Source organism: Bombina bombina, chromosome 2, assembly GCF_027579735.1.
Source record: "Bombina bombina isolate aBomBom1 chromosome 2, aBomBom1.pri, whole genome shotgun sequence".
NCBI lineage: Eukaryota > Metazoa > Chordata > Amphibia > Anura > Bombinatoridae > Bombina > Bombina bombina.
This window is the reverse complement of record NC_069500.1, coordinates 816,258,069-816,284,991: the sequence shown is the minus strand read 5'-3', so window position 1 is coordinate 816,284,991 and position 26,923 is coordinate 816,258,069. Positions and strand designations below refer to the sequence as shown.

General features: G+C 37.2%; 1 protein-coding gene across 1 annotated transcript in view; it reads left to right on the top strand.

Moving 5' to 3' along the window:
• LOC128649674 (zinc finger protein 414) overlaps window positions 1–26,923 on the top strand; it is a 36,704-nt gene that overhangs the window by 5,798 nt on the left and 3,983 nt on the right. The window contains exons 2-6 of the mRNA XM_053703063.1: window positions 10,003–10,138; window positions 10,305–10,412; window positions 12,752–12,857; window positions 15,546–16,021; window positions 26,039–26,194. Of these exons, the coding sequence (XP_053559038.1) occupies window positions 10,003–10,138; window positions 10,305–10,412; window positions 12,752–12,857; window positions 15,546–16,021; window positions 26,039–26,194 (982 nt within the window). The remainder of the gene's footprint in view (window positions 1–10,002; window positions 10,139–10,304; window positions 10,413–12,751; window positions 12,858–15,545; window positions 16,022–26,038; window positions 26,195–26,923) is intronic.

Here is a 26,923-nt window from a genome sequence, read left to right as displayed (position 1 = left end):
CAGTAGGTTTTAATTAATGTTTATTAACTTTAATATGTTTAGCTTAAAAATTATAACAGAAAGTAATCCTTTAATGCTGCAACACACCTCTCAGAAACACATGGCATTTGTAAGCATATAATTTGACAATCTATAAAGGACATCTCTATTTTTAAACCTGAAAATGTTTTAGATGTTTGACATAAAAATAGTCCAAAATCAACCTATTAATTAATTACAATATGTAGATATAAAGAAACAAAACATTTTCTTCTTGTAGTGTGATTTACTTGTAATGTGGCAAAACCTGCAAATCATTACATAGCACATTTCTAATGTGAGATGTACATTTTGGAGTTTCACTTATTTAAAGGGACATAATTGCAAAAATAAATAAATAAATGAATAAACAAACTACTCAAGGTCATTACACAAGTTGTCTAACAAGGGGTTAAACACATAAACAAATTTCTACATCCAGCGAACTCCAATATATCTCCAAGCAAAGATACAGATGGTGATTGGAGCATACATACATGCATATACTGCTATTCATAGGATTGCAGTTTATTTCCTTATCTGAAGTGACACAGAAACATTTGACTTTGACTATGTGTAAACCCCTTAGAAGATAATTGGTTAAAACATTTTTTTTTATTAAGTAGCCTGATATCCGTTAGTTATTGCTAAACAGGTATAGCTAAATCTAATCTACAATATTACCAGTTCCTGAAAACCTAGTATTCTCACTGCTATTGCAAACAAAGGGATTAATTGCATTGGAGGTTTGGGGTGCATGGCTGTTTAGGGGACATGATTGAGATTTGAGAATGAGTTTACAATATATTCCTTTAATACTGGCATTGGCTATAAATTAAATATCAAGATGGCTACACTTTCCTGCAGAATATGTAGGTCTGCTCTTATTTTGACTCTCATACATGCTTTGTAAATGTGTGCCCCCTTGTGAAAAAAAAAATGCCCCCATTTCATTCATTCTGGAGTCAACCCTGCAACACGGTTACATTAATACACTTTTTACCTCTGTGATTACCTTGTATCTAAGCATCTGAAGACTGCCCCCTTATCTCAGTTCTTTTGACAGACTTGCATTTTAGCCAATTAGTGCTGACTCATACTCAGGGTTCTCAATTCCACACAATGCACTCTAGACCAGAGAGGGAAGAAATAAATTATATATAATACACACACACATATAAGCTTGCACTTGCTGGGTTTTTGAAAAAGGTGCTTTATTTAGCACAAAAAATGTGACGTTTTGGGGATCAATCACCCCTTCATCAGAAGTGAGTGCAAGCTTCTTCTCTACTGTACTATTTTCTGCCTGCATCCTGGTGGATGCCCTTTAAGTGAGAGTGCGCTTTTCCTGCTTCATTATTTTATATTTTTATATATATAGAAAATATACTTTCATTGGTGTCAGTGGGCTGGTATTACTTACTTACCTGCACTATTTAGGCCCAGTCCTATCTGCGCCTTCTCCTGCACTATCCTCCCACTGAACTACCACAAGATGCAGACAGCGTACAAGCCTGTATAGTTTTTCCTACATGTGTTGAGGCTCTATTTTTGTTGTGAAGAAAAAAGAGAAAAGTGTGTGTATGCGCTAAACAGCTATGGGGATAGAAAATAAAATACAGATAATATATTATAAAAACACTTGATGTGGCATACAAATATTGTATAGGTGTATTATCTTAGCACCTGGGATGAATAAATAAATGTCAAAGCAACTGAAATGAATAAAATATCAAAGCGATAAGGTAAAATTTATTTATCACATATAAAATAACACAAAAATAATATGACCGGTCATATATAGTATCAAAACACTACGCTAAAATTATGCTAAAAGTGGCTAAAAGAAGCTGAATATAGGTTGAGACCTCTAGGTCTAAAAAGATATTGGGATGGTTGCCCTATATAAAAGTGTAAATCCACCTGTGAAATACTGGCTCGTGTGAGATTATATCACAGTAAAAGTTCCGTTTGGAGTAAGGTAGGTATGAAAAGTTCTGCCTAGAGTTGAAATAAATGTTAAGGCTCCGTAATAGGAATAAATTGGTGTAAAAACACCGTATGGAGATATTTGTAGTTCCGTTAGATGTTTCAAATCAAACAGGGGTTATTAGCAGTTTCTATAATGATCGATAAACCGTGTCTCCTTTGCGGAGTATAAGAATACCCTCTGACTACCACGCTGTTGGGCCGCTACACCTCTTTTGTGCCTACCTGCTCCTTCTCGAGCTGAATCCTCCGTTAAGGTCCGGCACAGGTGTCCAGCGCGGCTCACAACAGCTGGTGACGTCAGGAACGCTGGATGCGTGTCGAATGTAGGTCCGGTCAGGAAGAGAAACTCTGCGCAGAGTAATATTAGAACTGAGTCAAGTAGTCCCAACGAATCCTTTGCAATCCTTGCAGAAAGTAATGTATTATCACTTTGTGATTAATCATCTAGGTCCATCAACGCGTTTCACCACATAACATGGCTTTATCAATTTTTGTTGTGAAAATAAACAAAATATTCAAAGGAACAGTGTATTGTAACATTTTCTCCTCTTTAATGTGTTCCTAGTAATCCATTTTTCCTGCTGTAGTGCGTGACATTTTTTTGTCATTTTGAATACCTGCTTTTTTTTTTCTTTTTTAATACAGCCACACTAAAAAATGCAATGCTACAGAAAAGCTATGTAACCATAAAGTCCTTTAGAATAACTCAACCTACTAGTGGGGGTAAGGAGAACGAAGCAAGCCCTTTTTAAAGGGACATTATACACTCAATTTTTCTTTGCATAAATGTTTTGTAGATGATCTATTTATATAGCCCATAAAGTTTTTTTTTTTTTTAAATAAATGTATAGTTTTGCTTATTTTTTTTATAACATTGCTCTGATTTTCAGACTCCTAACCAAGCCCCAAAGTTTTATGTGAATACTGTCAGCTACCTTCTCCAGCTTGCTCCTGTTTGTGTAAAGGGTCTTTTCATATGTAAAAGAAGGGGGAGGGGGGAGTGTCTTATTTACCCCTTGCAGTGGGCTTTCCAGCTACCTTTTTAACAGAGCCAAACTGACAGCTTCTAAGTAAGTTTTTAAACAGTTTTATACTGGATTTGTATATCAGTATCTGTGCATCTTATTCTTTATAGTAGTGTCTATTACATGCAGTTATATGAAAATGAGTGTATACTGTCCCTTTAATGGGTATGCCTGAATCTTGTCTTAATACACTGTCCCTTTTAAAATACAGGAAGCTACGCAAAATTAATTAAACTTAATGAAATAAGTATTTGCTGTAATTTTTCCTCAGACCCTTTTATGTTAGAATATGGAAATGATAACAGTGTTTTTACAGAAAGAAACCTAAATTGTACAATATTTCCTAACACAGGGAAAATGTTACAAAACACTGGTTGTCAGTTCTAATATTTCTGTTTGTAACACACAATGTGTGTCCACTTTTCCTTGCTCTAAACTCAGTCTGGATTAATTGTATTTGTCTTTTTAGGTACAAAATAGTGTTGCTGTAGTACAGTGGCTTCCAGCTTTTTTCTTTTCTTCTTCTTTGTAATTCATATGGTTCATATTCAAAAGCTAGAAACATTAAAATCCTATGAACTATGCATTTTACGTGTGTACAATTGTATAATATACACATTCATTGGCATCTTTATTAGATACATATTTCTAATACTGGGTAGGTTCACCCTTTACCCCCTTGGACTAGGTTGAACACTTGGTCTAATGGAGTGTTGAGGATAGAGTACACCCAATCCTACAAATGTCTTAGAGTAAATTAAATATATATACAACTTCCCAAACTAGAATATGTGAATGGTGTGTTGAAGATGCGGCGCACCAGTATTCCTACAAATGCCTAAGAGTTAATAAATATAAATGTATATACAACTATCCCAAAGTTGATTGTGTAAAGGTTGATTTATCCTTGATCGTGTCAACTATGTCTGTGAGCTACAAATTGTGTGGTTGGGTGGTATGGGTAAACGAATAGAAATGGCTGTGTGTATAGAATGGGCACAGTAAAACAGTGTTGCACAACTCGGTGCTAGATCAGGCAACTGTAAACGTGCAAACTAAGTGGCAAATAGATACACTTCCAAACAAATAATGTAATCAAAAATATTAAAACTGCAAACATCAAAATCTATGTGACATAGATTGGCCAATTGTGACAGAATAGGATAATCCGTGTATCGAGAAAAAATCAGCAGTGCAAAATATATAAAAATAAAAAATCGAAAAAAAACAGTGGCCACTGTGTGAAAAAAGAGAGTTAAGTGAACAGTCAATCCAACAAACAGATCTTCCTAAAACTCTTTAAATAGGATAACGTTTCTGCAGTAATCCTGCAACCGCAGCAGGAGCGGAGTTAGTGTGTAAAGGAAAGTCTTGGTCTTCTCAGACGCTAAGCATTCCACAACGGTACCTAAAACAATAAAAACAAGCAATAGTGCAGATGGTTTCAGACCCAGCCTTTTTGGCGCTTTGGAACCAGTTTAGGATGACATGTGTCATGTTGTCCTGGTGGATGCAGCCTTTAGAAAATGGGTAGTCTGCTCAGGAAGTGATGTACATTGTCAGCAACAATACTCTGGAAGGTTAATTTGGTATTAAGGGACCTAGAAAATATTCTCCATAACACCACCACTAGACTGAACCATTGCCACAAGGCATATGATGGATCCATTAATTCATGTTGTTTATGCCAAATTCTGACCCAACTATACATGTTGCAGCAGAGGTCAAAATTCATCTGACCATGCAATGTTTTTCCAGACTTGTACTGTCCAGTTTTGGTGATCCTATGCCCTCTGTTCTTAGCTGACAGGGGTAGAACCCATACACTTTATTGTTCAACTGTTGTCGCACATAGTTATTTCAGTTTCTGTCTACTTCCTGTTAGTTTGAACCAGTCTGGCAAGAACACTTACTTTGAATTTCAAATAAGCAGGAGATTTACAATAAGTTTATTTTGCTTTCCTTGTCCTCAATGTGACTGCTAATCACGTACTCGTGATGGATGTGCCTATCAATCAGGCAGAAGATATAATAACATACGACCTGTCTCCTGTACAATCCTAGGACTGATGTTAAGTAGGTAGTCCTTGATGGTTTCCCAGGGACATCATTCAAAAGATCCTTCGTGAGCGTTAGCTTGCAATGTATCCGTTCAGTTGCGTTCACACAAACCACATGTTCCGTGTCAGCTTGTCCAATGCCGACGCGCGTTTCACCCGCTGGGTGTGTCGGGCTTCGTCAGGGCGTAATCAGTCCTAGGATTGTACAGGAAACAGGTCGTATGTTATTATATCTTCTGCCTGATTGATAGGCACATCCACATCTGATCTGGATATCGCTACCCGGTTGTGAGGGTTAAACCACAAGTCCCTTAGTATTCAAGGAGACTGCTATCTTTAAGTATTGCTAAAGACATACTAACATCATGTAAAATTAACAAGCAATCCTTTACTTTGCATTACGCTTGTCATCCTTACATGAATTTTCCATTCTCATGCATTAAAGAACTCTTGCAAGGGACTTCTACAGCGACTGACAGAAAAATATGCTACTACCTGCTTATCACTCATTCCTGCTGAGTAACTTTCCTTGCTTCTTTTTATGCTGCTGCTTGCTTGCTTACTTACAGACGATTGTACATATTTTGAGGCACATTATCATTAACTACTTAGATCCCATCACTATACCTGCTCGGCATTAGGCCTTATTTAATAAGGTGCTGAACGCAGCAGGGTGTAGTAGTTTGATAACTGTTCCTCACTAATATATCTCTGCTAATATATGTATGCACATTGCTAAGATTATGCCTTAAATGTACTGCCCTTATTTGTACTATATTTTGGGGCGCATTGTCAGTAACTACTTAGATCCCATCTCTATACCTGCCCGGCATTTAGCCTTATATTTGAAGGTGCCGTCTGCAGCAGGGTGTAGTAGTCTGACAAAGGCTTCCTATGAAATATATTAACATTGCTGTTCATACAGTGAGATATCTATGTCTGTGATGATATAAGCACAGCAGGTCAAGCTCTCTGCTGATTGTTATATCTTTCTAACTTTTGGTTAGTTAATGTATCAGGCTCATGCATTCACATTTACCCCTGACCGGTCAGGTTTGTATATTATTTTTGTGTTATTCAATTTCCTTTTGATATATACACTATTTGGTCAATTGTATATCGACTTACTGTATGTGTATATCTGAGACAATAAAGTCTTGTAAATCCCAGTGCCAGAGATTGTCCTCTCTTGTTGCCATTATAGCTTCTATTTTGGATACTCCTTATTATACTTTGATGAGCTAAATAAATCTTTTTGATAAGAGTGCTGAATTCCCTGTCTTTTATCCTGATATACATTTTTTTCAGGATTTTTTTCTTTCTTTCTAATCCATGTAATATATATATATATATATATATATATATATATATATATATATATATATATATATATATATATATATATATATATATATATATATATATACATATATACACACTATGTTTTTAGACTAAGATATGAACCATAACACACCAGAATGTCCTAACATCTATTTGAGATTCACTGTTCTAGTGTATTTTACATGAGGGGGATAAAGGTTTTGTGGTTATTATAAAAATAGACCGGTAAATGAGGAGTCGGTACTCTCACAGAATACATCTGGGGACATTTTAGGCACATAGATTTTTATTTGTGAACAGCAGATTTCTCTGCACAGCTTGAACCCTAAATGAGCACACATGCAACTCAGAGGGAGTAGGTGCCTCCTCATTGGAATTAGGGTAATATCTTTACTTATTTTTATTAATTGGTCACTTGACCCTCTTGTCACATCTGTTAGTCATTAGGTTTGGAGTAATAAATATGTGAGGAGACTGAAACTGTGGCTTTTTCTAAGCCAATGATCCATACATTCACAATATGATTTAAATCAGTGTTTGTTTGTCAACTCCAATCTTCAAGTACCCTTAACAATCCATATTTTCATGGTATCTTAACTAGAGGAGACGTGAAATAATCAGCTGATCAATTACCATGGGTATTAATGTGCTCTCAACGGAACCCTACCACCACTTGACTTATTTGGTGCAATCAATCTAGACTTGTTACTGTTGTAGATATAGTGCTTGCCACTCTCATTTTGCTACTGCAGAACATATCACCTTACTAGTTAGGGATGGATCTGTAGCAGGGTTAGGCTTATTAAGTTGGCAATGTGCGCTTCCAGTTCTCAGAATATGAAAAATAAAAGTTTTCTTGTTTAAAGTGATTGTAAAGTTTAATTAATTTCTGCCCAGTATCTTAAAAAAAATATTTACAGGGGCACAATTCATTAAACTTTACAAAGACACTTTTTAAAAAATATTTACCATTGCATTATGGTAAACATACTGCCGTTCCTCTGCCCGCATCGCCTACTGTATTTAGCATATCAATGTCAAATCTGGCTTCCTCCAAGCGTTGCGTGCCCCCTTTTTCGTTCAGTTTGTGGAGCATGCAATGATTGGAGGAAGCCGGATTCGTCATCTATATGCTAAATACAGGAGGAGATGCAGACGGAGGAACAGTGCCCCTGTTTTTAAGATTATTTTTAGATATTGGGCAGTAATTCATGAAACTTTACAATCACTTTTAATTGCAGAAAAAGGAGGGAAAGTAAAGTATATTGCAGTTGTTTTTTCTTTACTATGCATAATTAAATATTTTAAATTACAATGTAAAACTTTAACATTTCTAATGATTTAGGAAATTGGAATAGACTGATAAAAGGGTGATGGTGCTGCAGTTGTCCTTTTTCAGCAAAATGTAAATCTATACATCCAAGAGGCACTTAATGTACACAAAAAAATACTAATGTTTCCAAGTATCATATAGTTTATGTAAAAAATGCTAATTATGGGTCAGATTACGAGTTGAGTGCATAATATCGCTTACACTAAAGTGATATTTGCACTCAACTGAGTAATACCAGCACACGCTAATATGCACTGGTATTACGAGTTAGGTGCAATGCAAAAGCAACCTCGCGTTTGCATTGCACAGAAGCATTGCCCTCCAGTGGGAGCCTCGTTCTGAAGCCGTCATACACGGCACAGAACCTAAGCGCACCGAAGGGGGTAAGTAGCGCAGCAATGAGCAGCAATTTTAAATATATATGCACGCGCTATCATTGCTTTCTATGGGAAGGAGGAAGAGGGAGGGGGAATGAGTTATTAGTGTTGGGAAAGGGATCTTGGAGGGGGTAGGATATTGCGGGGGGCAGCCACACTACAGAAAATGGGGTCTTTATTATTATTTTTTTAAAATTAAAGCAAATTTCTTCCAAACTGAGGGTGTGGGAGTGCTCGCGCGCAATCATTGCTTTCTATCGGAAGGAGAAAGAGGGGAATAAGGAGTTATTAGTGTTGGGAAAGGGATCGGGGGGGGGGGCAGCTACACTACAGAAAATGGGTTCTTTTTATTTATTTATTTTTTAAATAAAGCAAATTTCTAGCAAACTGGGTACTGGCAGACTGCCAGTACCCAAGATGGTGGCAAATAGGTAGTGGGGTGAGGGTTAGAGAGCTGTTTGGGGGAGGTTGGGGGCTAAGGGGGGATCCAACACTGCAAAATAAATATTAAAAAAAAAGTGTTTTATTTTAGTATTGGCAGACTTTCTGCCAGTACTTAAGATGGCGGTGACAATTGTGAGTTGGGGGAGGGAAGAGAGCTGTTTGAGGGGGGTCAGGGAGGGATCAGGGGGTGGAATGTGGGAGGCTGATCTCTACACTAAAGCTAAAATTAACCCTACAAGCTACCTAATTAACAAGTGTGGTGCGCACCGGCATTTAGCAGCCTTCTAATTACCAAAAAGCAATGCCAAAGCCATATATGCCTGCTATTTCTGAACAGAGATAACATTTACAACCATTTGTGCCATAATTGCACAAGCAGTTTGTAAATAATTTCAGTGAGAAACCTAAAGTTAGTGAAAAAGTTTACAAATTTTTTTTTATTTGATCACATTTGGCGGCGAAATGGTGGCATCAAATATACCAAAATGGGCCTAGATCAATACTTTGGGTTGTCTAATAAAAAAATATATATACATGTGAGGGGTTATTCAGGCATTCCTGACCGATATCAGTGTTACAATGTAACTCATTTTGAAAAAAGAAATGGTTTGGAAACGGCAAAGTGCTACTTATTGCCCTATAACTTGCAGAAAAAAAAACAAAGAACATGTAAACATTGTGTATTTCTAAACTCAGGACAAAATTTAGAAACTATTTAGCATGGGGGTTGTAGATATGTAACAGATTTTGGGGGTCAAATTTAGAAAAAGTGTGTTTTTGTTTCAATTTTTTTCATCATATTTTATAAAACAAATTATAGTAAATTATAAGATATGATGAAAATAATGGTATGTTTAGAAAGTCCATTTAATGGCGAGAAAAACGGTATATAATATGTGTGGGTACAGTAAATGAGTAAGAGGAAAATTACAGCTAAACACAAAAACTGCAGAAATGTAAAAATAGCCCTGGTCCTTAACGGTAAGAAAATTGAAAAATGGTCCGGTCACTAAGGGGTTAATATTAATGTATACGTTGGTATAATTATTTTTTTGCCCTCGCTCTAGAAAGAGAAAAAAAAAATACCAACACCCATGGTCAGGCATGATACGTTATTTTCTGTATTTCACAACAAACCAAGGAGCAAAGTTCTGAGATACTTGTTAGCAAATAAGGATGAGTAAGAGAAAAAAATAAACAAGAAAACCTAACCTTTATCCCTAATGATAAAAACAGAAAAGAAGCCATGTTATAGAATAGCACACAACACCATCAGTTTGATTTGTAAATGACACAATAATTATATTTGTACTTTATTTGAAGGCTCTTGCTTTTCATTATGTGCAGTTAGTGTGTTCCTTGTCCTGTGTTTACCTGCATAAGTAAAAAAAATGCATTGCTCTAATTTGTAGCATCAGCAGGACAGCCAAGGGGCCTCTGAGAAGCCTACTGAAGATGTGCCCATCACTGCGCAGCCCCCCCGAGTGGTCAGAAAGGTCTCAAAGAGAGAAAGGGAAAAAGGAAGCTCTCGGAGCCTCCACCCTGCCAGTATGTATTTGGTTTTCTTGTCATTTTTTTTATTTTATTTTTGATTTTACATCACTTTTGCTGCTCTGTTATTGGCTCTTGAACCTCCCTCTTTTTAAAAAAAAAAATCTTATTCTGTCTGTTTTAATTAAGTAACAAATATATATTTTTTTTTTGTGTTGCCCAGGAAGAGGACACCGTTGCTCCAGCTATGGCTGCAGTCGTACATTCCTCAACAAGCAGGATCTTATTACCCATGTGTCAGTTCACTACAAACCCATACAGTCAATGACAGGTATAGAGCTTTATTTACACTGTGCTCCCCTATATTGCATGGATTCTTCTGTAGCAAGTGATTAAGTGGTTCTTTCTTGACGTACTTGGTCTGGGTTCTTCCAGTCTTACTTTGTTCAGTTAGTCACATTTCTCATTACATCCACAATTCATCCCCTTCTGCCATATTTCATGTTTCCTACTTCCAACATCCTTTCCCATCATTCTTTTTACCAAATGAATACACACCTGTATGATTAAAGAGACAGCAAACACCTTGTAATTAGAAGATATTTCTGTTTTGTTGCTATAGAATAACATATCAGCCAAGTCTTAATATTTTTTTACTGCAATTGTTTTTCAGTAGCCAAACTCCACCCACTATTTCCTTATTTGGAGGAGCCAATCTGTGTTTTAGTCTACAGACAACAAAGCTAGCCACTGTAATAGTGTTAGTATAAAATGAATGGCTTTGCACATGTTATCAGTTAAAGACTACTGGAGACCTATATGTAGCAGTGTTAGCATTGATAAGGCAACAGGGTGCATTTCAAGGTCTGAGATTTGGAAAGTGCTCTTTTTTCCGAGCTAAATTACATGAAAGGGGACAAATTAAACATTGAAAATATATTGCAAAGTTCTTTTATTATGCATAACTAAAGATTTCTTATATTAAAAGTTTAAGGTGTTTACTGTCACTTTAATGGGGCAATTGTAGTACCTATTCAATCACTGTGTTGTAGGTTTGAATCCTTCAGGGCCAGCTCAGGAATTCATGCTTTTGAGGATGGGTAATATTAGCTGGATAATATTAGCTAATAATATTTAGGGCTAGAGTTATCAATTTGCAAGGTATAATCTTTGAGTCCCTTGGCGAGACACATACCATTTGAAATAATAATTACATTTTACACAACTATACAGAATTATTGTGTTTTTTTTATATAGCAATATTGGAGCTTGTGACAATTAAAGGGACAGTATACACTCATTTTCATATAACTGCATGTAAAATACACTGCTATATAAAGAATAAGATTCACAGATACTGATATAAAAATCCAGTATAAAACTGTTTAATAACGTACTTAGAAGCTGTTTAGCTCTGTTGAAATGGAAGCTGGAAAGCCCACTGCAAGTGGGAAATAAGACCCTCCCCCTTCTTTTGCATATGAAAAGACCCTTTACACAAACAGGAGCAAGCTGGAGAAGGTAGCTGACGGTATTCACATAAAACTTAGGGGCTTGGTTAGGAGTCTGAAAATCAGAGCAATGTTATTTAAAAATAAGCAAAACTATACATTTAAAAAAAAAAACTTTATGGGCTTTATAAATAGATCATCTACAAAACATCTATGCAAAGAAAAAATGAGTGTATAATGTCCCTTTAATGTTGGTCTGATCTTATGGCAGACCAAATGCAGCTTCTAACTTTGTGTCACAGGCTTTATAATTCTATGTAGTAGGCTTCTTTTAATTGTTGAGCGTTCAAAATTATTTTTATGTTGTGAATATTAGGTGATAGTCTGAAGAGAAAAGTAGCCATCAAATAAATAAGCATTTTATTGTCAAATTTTGAGCAATGGCTTAAAACAAAGAAGAAGAACAAAGGAGAGATGCTTAAAAGAATATATATTATTTGTTGATTTTAGAGTTGGACATTCTAAAAAAAAAATGAAATAGCCTAAACAATATTTCACTGTATCAATACACTGAATACCTTTCTACACATACACACCCATTGGACATACAGGCATATTTGGATAATCTACACACCATTTTAGCCATTTGACCTGTTATGGACCTATAATTACAAGTCTCCAAGATGAGGTTTACAATTTGGTTCTTGCTATATGAATTTTAGTAGTTGGGTTACACAGAGTTCCCAACTGTCCCAGGTTTCAAGCTCTGTCCTGCTATTCATCTCGACACTTTGCAATCAGGAATTCCCAAACTCAATTCCCAGCATACACTGCTTCCCACAGGCCACCCAGATGCTACCCAATTGACTGTCAAGGCTACACCCTGTGTCTCTTGGATCCAAAACCAAAGTTGACAGTATTTGGATATAGTACCATTATATAAATACTATTTATCTTCAACCAATGTTCCATGTCACACCGGTGTGACCTTAACCAGAGAGTCAATAACAGCAAATTGCTAATTTTCTTCTTTTTTGTGTATTTTCGTTTCATAGAGCTTTCTCTCATTTCAAACTCAGTATTGGTACTGATTTACCTATTCTTTCTTTGTATTCTTTCATCTACCTAATTATACTTACATTTTGTTTCTCCATTCTTTGCCTATTCTTCTCTCTGTCTTCTACAATGCATCATTCCTGAGTTGTCTTATTGTCTCCAGAAAAACAGTTCTTGTGTTCAGTGACTGGCTGTAAAGAGGAACTGAGCAGCATGCAGGACCTTATGAATCATATGAAGCTCCATTACAAACCTAACCGCTACTTCAAGTAAGCATGGCAAATTAACAAGTAAAACCAATATCAATGTGTGCTTCTTCAAGAACTATGTAGTCCAACTATGATCAATCTTGAGTCATTGTTTCTGCAAAAATAATAAAAAATAATATACTGCATAAAGAATCGCCAGTTAGTTCAGTGCTTGACATTTGAGCTAGGAAATGGCGCCATTGGAACTAGGAAGACATGGCTCCCAAAATAATCTTTCTGTCTCCTAAATTAAAGGAGTATTCTAAATCTATGTATAAATTCATTCCCTGCTTCTAAAATAAGTGCATGTATGATACCATCATGTTCTGGCTGGCTCCTAAGTTTCATATCAATTTGTCAACTCCTGCATTAAATGGGTATTGTCTAAAATGTTGGTATTTTGTATTGTTTAGTCTGTGTTTCATTGTAAAGTTTTTAACTTCTTCATGCCGGTCCAATAGTGTTCACATCGGAACGAAGTTCCGATGTAGACACTATTAAAATGAAATCATGCGATCTTCAATGCTATCGCGTGATTTCAAGGCCGATCCTTGCTTTTGTCAAAGGGTGAAGCTGCAGGATGCCATATATGGTAGGACGTTTCATGCCGTCCTAATGGCATTAAAGCCGATCGCTGTTAGGACGGCATGGTACATCCTAACGGTGTGAAGGAGTTAAAGGGACATGAAACCCAAAATCTTTCTTTCATGAATCAGATAGAGAATACAATTTTAACCAACATTCTAATTGACTTCTATTATCTAATTTGCTTCATTCTTTAGGTTTCCTTTGTTGAAGAAATAGCAAAGCACATGGGTGAACCAAACACATGAAGCATATATGTGCAGCCACCAATCGGCAGCTACTGAGCCTATGTAGATATGCTTTTCAACAAAGAATATCAAGTAAATTAAGCAAATTAGATAATATAAGTAAATTCGAAAGTTGCTTATAATTGCATGCTCTTTTTAAATTATGAAAGAAAAAAATTGTGTTTCATGTCCCTTTAAAATAATACACATTCACAATATTTCTTTTTCATTTTATAGAAACAATATATTTCCCCACAGCATTCTTGCTAGATTTCATCTTCTGAGATATATATTATCCAAAATATGATTTTCCTGCACAGCAGAGCTTTTAAGATCCCAGTAGAAGTATGTTGGCTGCGTAATTAACGGTGCAAAAAAAATGCCTTTTTTATCACAGCTTTTGTGATGTTTTCTTTAGCACATAGTGGAAGGCTGCATACACTGCTCATCCTCTCTGCGTGCATGCGCCAAAAACTGAAGGTGACATCAGCAGCATTGTAATAATGAGGGATGAGTGCACAAGCAGTATGTAGGTGATATACCTTACAAATGTTTGTAAGCATTTGCCTAAAGAAATGTAACGGCATACAGCCTCAATGTAAGTGTGTTAGGCTGGATTTAGCTTTATATTGGGGGAAATAAATGTGAATTGTTTAAAGAGAACTACTTCTAATACTTCTTAGCGAGATGTAGTTGATTTAAAGGGACAGTCTACACAAGAATTTTTATTATTTTAAAAGATAGATAATCCCTTTATTACCCATTGCCCAGTTTTGCATAACCAACACCGTTATAATAATATACTTTTAACCTCTGTGATTATCTTGTATCTAAGCCTCTGCGAACTGCCCCTTTATTTCAGTTCTTTTGACAGACTTGCAGTCTAGCCAATCAGTGCCTGCTCCCAGATAACTTCACGTGCACGAGCACAGTGTTATCTATATGAAATACGTGAACTAACACCCTCTAGTGGTGAAAAACTGTTAAAATGCATTCTGAAAAGAGCTGGCCTTCAAGGTCTAAGAAATTAGCATATGAATCTCCTAGGTTAAGCTTTCAACTAAGAATACCAAGAGAACAAAGAAAAATTGGTGATAAAAGTAAATTGGAAAATTGTTTAAAATTACATGCTCTATCTGAATCATGAAAGTTTATTTTGGCCTAGACTGTCCCTTTAAGATTATGATCGTATGAAAAGAAAGGTTTACTTTATTCCTTTAAAGGGATGTACAAGTAATGGGGCTGTACAGCTAGGATCCATTTTTAACAAAATGTACTATATAAATGGTGCTAGATAAATATATTTTGTTTGCTGTTTTGCAAATCAATGCTTATTTGCGTATATATACAGATGCAAGACCATTCATCCAAACTGCTTGGGACTGGAAAAGGTTTGGATTTTGGAATAATGGTATCATTGGGGACAGCTCTAAAAGGACCACGTGTAAACGTTATATTATGTTATTTAGGCAATATTTACATGTCAAAATACAGCTTATACATTCAACCTAATGGTAGTTTTATATCATTTTTAATAGTTTTGTATACATAGTACCTTCAGAAAGCTAGTACTGTAATAAGAAAGGTAATAAATAGTTGTTGTTTTAAATAAATCCAGACTATTATTTGCAATTTAGAGTACAAAAACCAAACCAAAGGCACAGTCAGAAAAGATTGTGACTTATTGGCAGGAAAAAAACATTAATTTTGAATCCATTTTATTTAAAAAAAAATGTAATGATAAAGTCTGGATTTCAGAATAATAATATATTATGCAAAAAAAAAACATAAGAAAAAGACAGTAATATTCCTTTTAATGTTGTGATTCTTCTTCTTCTTATAGGGACAACTGGTGGATTTGATTCTTGATTTCATTGAGTTTTTATTGTCTCTGCAGGTGTGAAAACTGTATGCAGCACTTCCGCACTCACCGTTCTCTTTTCAAACACCTTCATGTGTGTTCTGACCCCAACTCTCGCACTTTACCATTGAGTGGTCAGTCACAAACTCTGTCACCGGATTCCAAACCAGCAGTATCAATGGAGCCTGTAAAACGCCACACAAGTGTTATTAAATGTGTAAAAAAAGAGGCGCCATTCCCAAATAGCACTGCTTCTATGGCACCAGCTGCAGCATCTACATCCTCCTCCCTTCCTCAGGATATTCAATCTGCAATGAGTTCTTTGGTCTCTCAGGCTACTAACCCATTTTCTCTTCTTGATCCTGCCCTGTTTATGGGTCGGCTTGCAGGACAGTCTCCCTCTTCTGTTGCTGCGTCTTTTCTTCCTTTCCTCAACCCTTCAGCATACTCGTTATCTCAGGCCTCCATCCCGCAGAGACTGGTATCTAATGCAGTCTGGAAAAAGAACCAAGGTCAGGACGAGGGTTATGCTCATTACTATACCTTCTAAAGGTCAGCCAATCAGAATGCTCTAAGCCACAATAATTCATAAGATAGGTTTGCACATAGCACTTAAGTTAAAAAGAGCATTCTAATTGGCTCTTCTTTTTTCATCAATGTATACCCATTTACACATCTCTCCATGTAGCATTAAGAATTTTTTCATTCATCCCATTTGTTAAGAACCACTTTAAAAGTACCTAGAAGGATAAAAAAAAAATCACTTTTCTAGTATCAGCATTTTGGTACCTTTTTTTTCCTTAAAGGAATGGTCTAGTCAAAATTCAACTTTCATGATTCAGATAGAGCATGCAATTTTAAGCAACTTTCTAGTTTACTCCTATTATCAAATTTTCTTAGTTCTCTTGGTATCTTTATTTGAATAAGCTAGAATGTACGCATAAGAGCCGGACCATTTTTGGTTCAGCACCAGAGTAGTGCTTTCTGATTGGTGTCTAAATGTAGCCACCAATCAGCAAGCGCTATCCAGATTTCTGACCCAAAAATGGGCCAGCTCCTAAACTTACATTCAAATAAAAATACCAAGAGAACGAAAATAAATTGATAATAGTAGTAAATTAGAGAGTTGTTTAAAATTGCATGCGCTATCAGAATCATGAAAGTTTAATTTTGACTATACTATTCCTTTAAAAATGCTTGTTTCTCAGAGAGCTAATAAATATCCATCCACCTAAATATACATTTTAGATAATTGGTTAAGAACAGTCCGTTTTTGTTTTATCAAATAGATATTAAACTCTTTAATTATATCACTGCCATTAATTTGGGTTTCACATAAAGAAAACATTACTATTTTTGTTTAAGATGATAGAATAAATATTTTATGTAACCAATCTTTCCTCTTGTAAAGCATTAGTTGTATTTGTATAGAAGACTTTGTTTTCATTTTGAATTAAGCAACATCGGACTCCTTTTTTTTTTTTTTTTTTGCTTAGTTTTGAATTTTAATTGTAAAAAAATAAATAAATGTATAATCTGCTAATAAAGAAATTATAACGGACTGTAAAAATGATAATTAAAAACATATATATGAAAACGTGCTGGGCATCTGTGATTTCCATTCATGGACACACATCCTAACACTTATGCAATAGTAAAGAGATTTTAGAGCATGTAAGGTTTGGAACACGTTATGAGAAGAGCTATGTAAGAGTATACCGAGTTGTCGGGATTCCTACTACAGAGATATGCACCGAGACCGCATCATTAGACAATGGCATTCATAATATATGTATGTGTTGGCTAAGTGTAGTTGTAGTCGTGGTAAACATTATGCTATTTAAAGGAACATAAAACCAAATTTTTTTTTTCTTTCACGATTCAGACAGAGCGTGTAATTTTAGACAACCTTCTAATCTACTTCTATAATCATTTCTTCTGTTATGTGTGATCAGTCCACGGGTCATCATTACTTCTGGGATATAACTCCTCCCCAACAGGAAATGCAAGAGGATTCACCCAGCAGAGCTGCATATAGCTCCTCCCCTCTACGTCAGTCCCAGTCATTCTCTTGCACCCAACGACTAGATAGGATGTGTGAGAGGACTATGGTGATTATACTTAGTTTTTATGACTTCAATCAAAAGTTTGTTATTTTACAATAGCACCGGAGCGTGTTATTACTTCTCTGGCAGAGTTTGAGGAAGAATCTACCAGAGTTTTTTACTATGATTTTAACCGGAGTAGTTAAGATCATATTGCTGTTCTCGGCCATCTGAGGGAGGTAAAAGCTTCAGATCAGGGGACAGCGGGCAGATGAATCTGCATTGAGGTATGTAGCAGTTTTTATTTTCTGAATGGAATTGATGAGAAAATCCTGCCATACCGTTATAATGACATGTATGTATACACTTCAGTATTCTGGGGATGGTATTTCACCGGAACTACTCTGTTAAAAGTCACTAATCCTTTTAATAAGTATTTATCATGTTAAACGTTTTTGCTGGAATGTAGAATCGTTTACATTTCTGAGGTACTGAGTGAATAAATATTTGGGCATTATTTTCCACTTGGCAGTTGTTTGGTTTTAATTGTGACAGTTTCGTTTCTCTTCACTGCTGTGTGTGAGGGGGAGGGGCCGTTTTTGGCGCTCTTTGCTACGCATCAAAAAATTCCAGTCAGTTACTCTTATATTTCCTGCATGATCCGGTTCATCTCTGACAGATCTCAGGGGTCTTCAAACTTCTTTGGAGGGAGGTAGATTCTCTCAGCAGAGCTGTGAGAATTTTATATTGACTGTGAATAAAAACGTTGCTCTGTAATTTTTATGTCAAATTTAATTATTGTTATTTTTCTAATGGGAACAAACCTTTGCTAAAAGTTGTGTTGTTTTAAAGTTTGATGCTATAACTGTTTTTTCAGTTCATTATTTCAACTGTCATTTAATCGTTTAGTACCTCTTTGAGGCACAGTACGTTTTTGCTAAAAAAGATTATAACCAAGTTGCAAGTTTATTGCTAGTGTGTTAAACATGTCTGACTCAGAGGAAGATATCTGTGTCATTTGTTCCAATGCCAAGGTGGAGCCCAATAGAAATTTATGTACTAACTGTATTGATGCTACTTTAAATAAAAGTCAATCTGTACAATTTGAACAAATTTCACCAAACAGCGAGGGGAGAGTTATGCCGACTAACTCGCCTCACGCGGCAGTACCTGCATCTCCCGCCCGGGAGGTGCGTGATATTATGGCGCCTAGTACATCTGGGCGGCCATTACAGATAACATTACAAGATATGGCTACTGTTATGACTGAAGTTTTGTCTAAATTACCAGAACTAAGAGGCAAGCGTGATCACTCTGGGGTGAGAACAGAGTGCGCTGACAATACTAGGGCCATGTCTGATACTGCGTCACAGCTTGCAGAGCATGAGGACGGAGAGCTTCATTCTGTAGGTGACGGTTCTGATCCAAACAGATTGGATTCAGATATTTCAAATTTTAAATTTAAATTGGAGAACCTCCGTGTATTACTAGGGGAGGTCTTAGCAGCTCTCAATGATTGTAACACCATTGCAATACCAGAGAAACTGTGTAGGTTGGATAAATACTTTGCGGTACCGGCGAGTACTGACGTTTTTCCTATACCTAAGAGACTAACTGAAATTGTTACTAAGGAGTGGGATAGACCCGGTGTGCCGTTCTCACCCCCTCCAATATTTAGAAAGATGTTTCCAATAGACACCACCACTCGGGACTTATGGCAAACGGTCCCTAAGGTGGAGGGAGCAGTTTCTACTTTAGCTAAGCGTACCACTATCCCGGTGGAGGATAGCTGTGCTTTTTCAGATCCAATGGATAAAAAATTAGAGGGTTACCTTAAGAAAATGTTTGTTCAACAAGGTTTTATATTGCAACCCCTTGCATGTATCGCGCCGATTACGGCTGCGGCAGCATTTTGGATTGAGTCTCTGGAAGAGAACCTTAGTTCATCTACGCTAGACGACATTACGGACAGGCTTAGAGTCCTTAAACTAGCTAATTCATTCATTTCGGAGGCCGTAGTACATTTAACCAAACTTACGGCTAAGAACTCAGGATTCGCCATACAGGCACGTAGGGCGCTGTGGCTAAAATCCTGGTCAGCTGATGTTACTTCTAAGTCCAAATTACTTAATATACCTTTCAAGGGGCAGTCTTTATTTGGGCCCGGTTTGAAAGAAATTATCGCTGACATTACAGGAGGTAAGGGCCACGCCCTACCTCAAGACAAAGCCAAAGCTAAGGCTAGACAGTCTAATTTTCGTCCCTTTCGGAATTTCAAAACAGGAGCAGCATCAACCTCCACTGCACCAAAACAGGAGGGAGCTGTTGCTCGTTACAGGCAAGGCTGGAAGCCTAACCAGTCCTGGAACAAGAGCAAGCAGGCCAGGAAACCTGCTGCTGCCCCAAAGACAGCATGAACCGAGAGCCCCCGATCCGGGACCGGATCTAGTGGGGGGCAGACTTTCTCTCTTCGCCCAGGCCTGGGCAAGAGATGTTCAGGATCCCTGGGCGCTAGAGATCATATCTCAGGGATACCTTCTAGACTTCAAATTATCTCCCCCAAGAGGGAGATTTCATCTGTCAAGGTTGTCAACAAACCAGATAAAGAAAGAAGCGTTTCTACGCTGTGTACAAGATCTGTTATTAATGGGAGTGATCCATCCGGTTCCGCGGTCGGAACAAGGACAAGGGTTCTACTCAAACCTGTTTGTGGTTCCCAAAAAAGAGGGAACTTTCAGGCCAATCTTAGATTTAAAGATTCTAAACAAATTCCTAAGAGTTCCATCGTTCAAAATGGAAACTATTCGGACAATCTTACCCATGATCCAAAAGGGTCAGTACATGACCACAGTGGATTTAAAAGATGCTTACCTTCACATACCGATTCACAAAGATCATCACCGGTATCTAAGGTTTGCCTTCTTAGACAGGCACTACCAGTTTGTAGCTCTTCCATTCGGATTGGCTACGGCTCCAAGAATCTTCACAAAGGTTCTGGGTGCCCTTCTGGCGGTACTAAGACCGCGAGGGATTTCGGTAGCTCCGTACCTAGACGACATTCTAATACAAGCTTCAAGCTTTCAAACTGCCAAGTCTCATACAGAGTTAGTTCTGGCATTTCTAAGGTCGCATGGATGGAAAGTGAACGAAAAGAAGAGTTCTCTTTTTCCTCTCACAAGAGTTCCATTCTTGGGGACTCTTATAGATTCTGTAGAAATGAAGATTTACCTGACAAAAGACAGGTTAACAAAGCTTCAAAATGCATGCCGTGTCCTTCATTCCATTCAACACCCGTCAGTAGCTCAATGCATGGAGGTGATCGGCTTAATGGTAGCGGCAATGGACATAGTACCTTTTGCACGCCTACACCTCAGACCGCTGCAATTGTGCATGCTAAGTCAGTGGAATGGGGATTACTCAGATTTGTCCCCTACTCTGAATCTGAATCAAGAGACCAGAAATTCTCTTCTATGGTGGCTTTATCGGCCACACCTGTCCAGGGGGATGCCATTCAGCAGGCCAGACTGGACAATTGTAACAACAGACGCCAGCCTACTAGGTTGGGGCGCTGTCTGGAATTCTCTGAAGGCTCAGGGACTATGGAATCAGGAGGAGAGTCTCCTTCCAATAAACATCCTGGAATTGAGAGCAGTTCTCAATGCCCTTCTGGCTTGGCCCCAATTAACAACTCGGGGGTTCATCAGGTTTCAGTCGGACAACATCACGACTGTAGCTTACATCAACCATCAGGGAGGGACAAGAAGCTCCCTAGCAATGATGGAAGTATCAAAGATAATTCGCTGGGCAGAGTCTCACTCTTGCCACCTGTCAGCAATCCACATCCCGGGAGTGGAGAACTGGGAGGCGGATTTCTTGAGTCGCCAGACTTTTCATCCGGGGGAGTGGGAACTTCATCCGGAGGTCTTTGCCCAAATACTTCGACGTTGGGGCAAACCAGAGATAGATCTCATGGCGTCTCGCCAGAACGCCAAACTTCCTCTCTACGGGTCCAGATCCAGGGATCCGGGAGCGGTTCTGATAGATGCTTTGACAGCACCTTGGAACTTCGAGATGGCTTATGTGTTTCCACCCTTCCCGCTGCTTCCTCGATTGATTGCCAAAATCAAACAGGAGAGAGCATCAGTGATTCTAATAGCGCCTGCATGGCCACGCAGGACTTGGTATGCAGATCTAGTGGACATGTCATCCTGTCCGCCTTGGTCTCTACCTCTAAGACAGGACCTTCTGATACAGGGTCCATTCAAACATCAAAATCTAACTTCTCTGAAGCTGACTGCTTGGAAATTGAACGCTTGATTTTATCAAAACGTGGTTTTTCTGAGTCGGTTATTGATACCCTGATACAGGCTAGGAAGCCTGTTACCAGAAGGATTTACCATAAAATATGGCGTAAATACCTATACTGGTGCGAATCCAAAGGTTACTCCTGGAGTAAGGTTAGGATCGCTAGGATATTGTCCTTTCTACAAGAAGGTTTAGAAAAGGGTTTATCAGCTAGTTCATTAAAGGGACAGATTTCAGCTCTGTCCATCTTGTTACACAGGCGTCTGTCAGAAAATCCAGACGTCCAGGCCTTTTGTCAGGCTTTAGCTAGGATCAAGCCTGTGTTTAAAGCTGTTGCTCCGCCATGGAGTTTAAACTTAGTTCTTAACGTTTTACAGGGTGTTCCGTTTGAACCCCTTCATTCCATTGATATAAAATTGTTATCTTGGAAAGTTCTGTTTTTAATGGCTATTTCCTCGGCTCGAAGAGTCTCTGAGTTATCAGCCTTACATTGTGATTCTCCTTATCTGATTTTTCACTCAGACAAGGTAGTTCTGCGTACTAAACCTGGGTTCTTACCTAAGGTAGTCACTAACAGGAATATCAATCAAGAGATGATTGTTCCATCCTTGTGTCCAAATCCTTCTTCAAAGAAGGAACGTCTTCTACACAATCTGGATGTAGTTCGTGCCCTCAAGTTCTACTTGCAGGCAACTAAAGATTTTCGCCAAACTTCTTCCCTGTTTGTCGTTTATTCTGGACAGAGGAGAGGTCAAAAAGCTTCTGCTACCTCTCTCTCTTTTTGGCTTCGTAGCATAATACGTTTAGCCTATGAGACTGCTGGACAGCAGCCTCCTGAAAGAATTACAGCTCACTCCACTAGAGCTGTGGCTTCCACTTGGGCCTTTAAGAATGAGGCCTCTGTTGAACAGATTTGCAAGGCTGCAACTTGGTCTTCGCTTCATACTTTTTCCAAATTTTACAAATTTGACACTTTTGCTTCTTCGGAGGCTATTTTTGGGAGAAAGGTTCTTCAGGCAGTGGTTCCTTCTGTATAATGAGCCTGCCTATCCCTCCCGTCATCCGTGTACTTTTGCTTTGGTATTGGTATCCCAGAAGTAATGATGACCCGTGGACTGATCACACATAACAGAAGAAAACATAATTTATGCTTACCTGATAAATTCCTTTCTTCTGTTGTGTGATCAGTCCACGGCCCGCCCTGTTTTAAGGCAGGTAAATATCTTTTAAATTATACTCCAGTCACCACTTCACCCTTGGTTACTCCTTTCTCGTTGATTCTTGGTCGAATGACTGGGACTGACGTAGAGGGGAGGAGCTATATGCAGCTCTGCTGGGTGAATCCTCTTGCATTTCCTGTTGGGGAGGAGTTATATCCCAGAAGTAATGATGACCCGTGGACTGATCACACAACAGAAGAAAGGAATTTATCAGGTAAGCATAAATTATGTTTTTTTGTTCTCTTTGTATCTTTTGTTGAAAATCAGGGAGGTACGTTCGGGAACATACATGTATCTATAGCACTATGTGGCAGCAGTTTTATAAGAATGTTATCCATTTGCAAGAGCACTATATGGCAGCTATTTCCTGCTATGTAGTGCTCCAGATGCCTATCTAGGTATCTCTTCAACAGAGAATATCATGGTAACCAATTAAATTACATTTAAAGCTTAAGTGACATAAACTACAATTAGCAGTGAATTGAGAGGTTTGAACATAAAAAGATGTATCACAAATTATTAAATGTGAAGCTATAATTTATAGAGATTGTAATTGTTTTCCTCTCTGCATATTAGGTTAGGGTAATGTGCAACTCAATTTAATTTTACATAATCATTCGCTGATGACATTCACTATTCTTCACCAGTCAATAGAACGGAAGGGCAAGTTGTAAGTGGTGACTGCTGTAAAGCAGGCTGCCATCTGTAATGATTATTTGGTTTATATTAAAATATACAGTGTGTATACACAGCTTGTAGAACATATTTCAAAGACAGAGAAAGAATAGGCAGAAAAAATATATCTAAAAACACATTGTTACAGGAGGAGGGAGTATAAATAAAAACTCCCTGATAGGTAAGGAAAACTGCCTTCTACAGCTGTTCAAGGAAAAACAATGATTTCATTGGGTCTGATGGTTTACAGTATAGGACGGAAAAAAAAGACTTTTACATAAGGTCTTCAAATTTGGTTGAACTGTGTAGGTCCTTCAAGATTCCATGTGAAGCACATTTGAAAAGCTCTGAATATGTCTATTTGTTTCTTGAGTTATATAAAAATAATAATTATGATAAAGAGGTGATGCATTCCAACAGGGGTGAAAAAAATAGCTCCATAGGTATAGAAGAGTGTAAAACCAGGATAGCTTAATAGTTAACAACAAAATGCTAAAAAAAAAGTCATGTGTACTAGGCAGTGTAGATTATTTTATTTTACTACAGCGCTTGTCAAATTAATAACGTGTCCCAGGAAAGATCCAGTGATCAGACATTCCATCCATTGCTCCCACCACATTGCCTTTTCTGTTCATTCCATTTATTGCCACCTTGACAATATACTTAGCTAGATTTCTCAACGAGAAGTTGTTTTTGCTTCAACCACCTATGATTAAGGGAAGAAGTTCCATGGACAAACATATCAGATTAGAATGTTTGCAACCTAAAAAGATTCTACAGAATAATAGAGAATGCAAAGATATTTTCTCACTCTGAAGAACTCCCATCAATTTAGTAAATCTAGCCAGATAAGTATGTCTTGTATCCATTCTTTATAATATGTTTTCTAAGGCCCATATTTCACTGCCAAAACCTCTGTTTATGTCAAAGAGAATCCATCAACCCAAAATATTTTTCCCACTATGGAAGAGGATAAAGGAACTTTCAAAAGATGTCTAGTACTTTCATTTTTAAATATCAACAAGTGTGCCCCCTTGTGGCTCTATATCATTTTTATAAAGTAACAGGTAGCTGTTAACAATAAAGGGATATTAAACCCCAATTTTTTATTTCATGATTCAGATAGAGCAGGCAATTTTAAGTAACTTTCTTACTTCTGTTATCAATTTTTATTCATTCTCTTGGAATCTTTATTTGAAAAGCAGAAATTTAAGCTTAGGAGACGGGCCAGTTTTGGATCAGCACATGGGTAGTGCTTGCTGATTGATGTAGACAATGTAGCCACCATTCAGCAAGTGCTAAACCAAAAATGGGCTGGCTCCTAAGCTTATATTCAAATAAAGATGAACCAAGAGAACAAAGAAAAATTGACAGTAGGAGTAAATTAGAAAGTTGTTTAAAATCGCATGCTCTATCTGAATCACAAAAGAAAAAAATGGGTTTAATATCCCTTTAATTGCAGGCACATTCAGTATAGAGTTTAACCCTTATTTGCTTTAATGACAAACCTGGAAAGTATAAATTGTGCAAAATTATTTTCAACAAGATGATAGAAAGGTTCAGTTCATTAGGTGTTGTCTCCAAGCTTGCCATCTTACCATTTCCTGTGCAATTCTATGGAACATACTGACTAAATCTCACACTTTTTTGACTTGACTGCCCCTTTTTTTAGACCCCTAGTATAACCAGAACTAAAAGATATTTCAACATGGTGGCAAATAGTATGGTTGGATTTAATAACTTTCTCCTCAATCTCTAATCTGTATGTTACATGCGTAATTTAATGGGACATAGTGTCTAAATCTTATGCACCTTCTTACTAATTAGTGAATTGACGCCCTAGAATACCATAAGAACTAAAGAAGCTGAAAAAAAATGTGTTATAAAGTATATCACATTGTCCTGCTTTTTATTATCCAAAGAGAATAGGTCTGATGAAGTGTGTATTTATAAAAAACAAACAAGCAGATGTACGGCTCCAATTGATTTGTTGAGTTGCTAACAAGGCCGTTGATAACAAAAATGAACTTATTAACAATGGAAGTTGAACTGGATATCTAGTTACCAAACCATACACTATAGTTAAACTGTTAAACAAGCTCCTGATATTTTCAGCAAGAGGTAACCAAATTTTCATATTTTGGCTAAAGAATCCATTTATACTCTATAATGGTAGTTTTGTCAAAAGTTTTTATGCTGAAGACCTACAACTACATTTCAACATATTCTTGATAAACTTTGGAATATATATTGGATTATTTACTAATGGGTTTTTTTTTTTAAGGACACTCCACCAACAGTCGGATTTTGTGGGAGCACACACGTGACAGCTACAACTGTATGCAGTGCAATTTCTCCACCACCTCCAGGGATCAGATGACCAAACACATTGAGGAAGCCCACAAGAATCCTCCCACTAACCAATTACAGGCTGAAATGGGTAGGTACTACAAGATCTAGCATTGCTATTAGTTGTTCTGAAAGGATCACAACATCTAATACACATATGTTAGAAAATGTATTTGTTTACATTTTAGTTTCTAAACCTTAAAGGGATATGGAACCCAAACATTTTATTTAATGATTCAAATAAAGCATGCAATTTGAAACCACTTTCTACTGTACTATTATCAATTTCTTTTCATTCGCTTGATATCTTTTAATGAAAAGCAGGGTCGTAAGCTTAGTCGCTGGTCTATTTTTGGAGCACTATATGGCAGCAGTTCTGCAAGAATGATATTCATTTGCAAGAGCACTAGATAGCAGCACTATTTTCTGTCATGTAGTGCTCCAGATACCTACCTAGGTATTTCTTCAACAATGGGAATGAAACATATTTGATCTGTCTGAATCACAAAACAACATTTTTGGGTTTCATATCCCTTTAATGCTAGAAGAATCATTTGAAGAAGACACACAGGAATTAGTGTTGATGGCTAAAATATATCAAATTGCTCATTGTATTTTGCTTTAGCTTGAAAGGTAATTGGCATGTTGAAGGGACTTTTAAAACACCACTATTTAAACATGATAGTGTTTTGTGCATGAACTAAGTTTAGGCTTAAAGAGACTCTGTAGTGGAAAAATGACATAGCTCTAATTCATTAGAGAAAATATTTTTTGCACTAATCACCCTGGAACTCTACGACCCGAAGTTCTAAAACTCTCC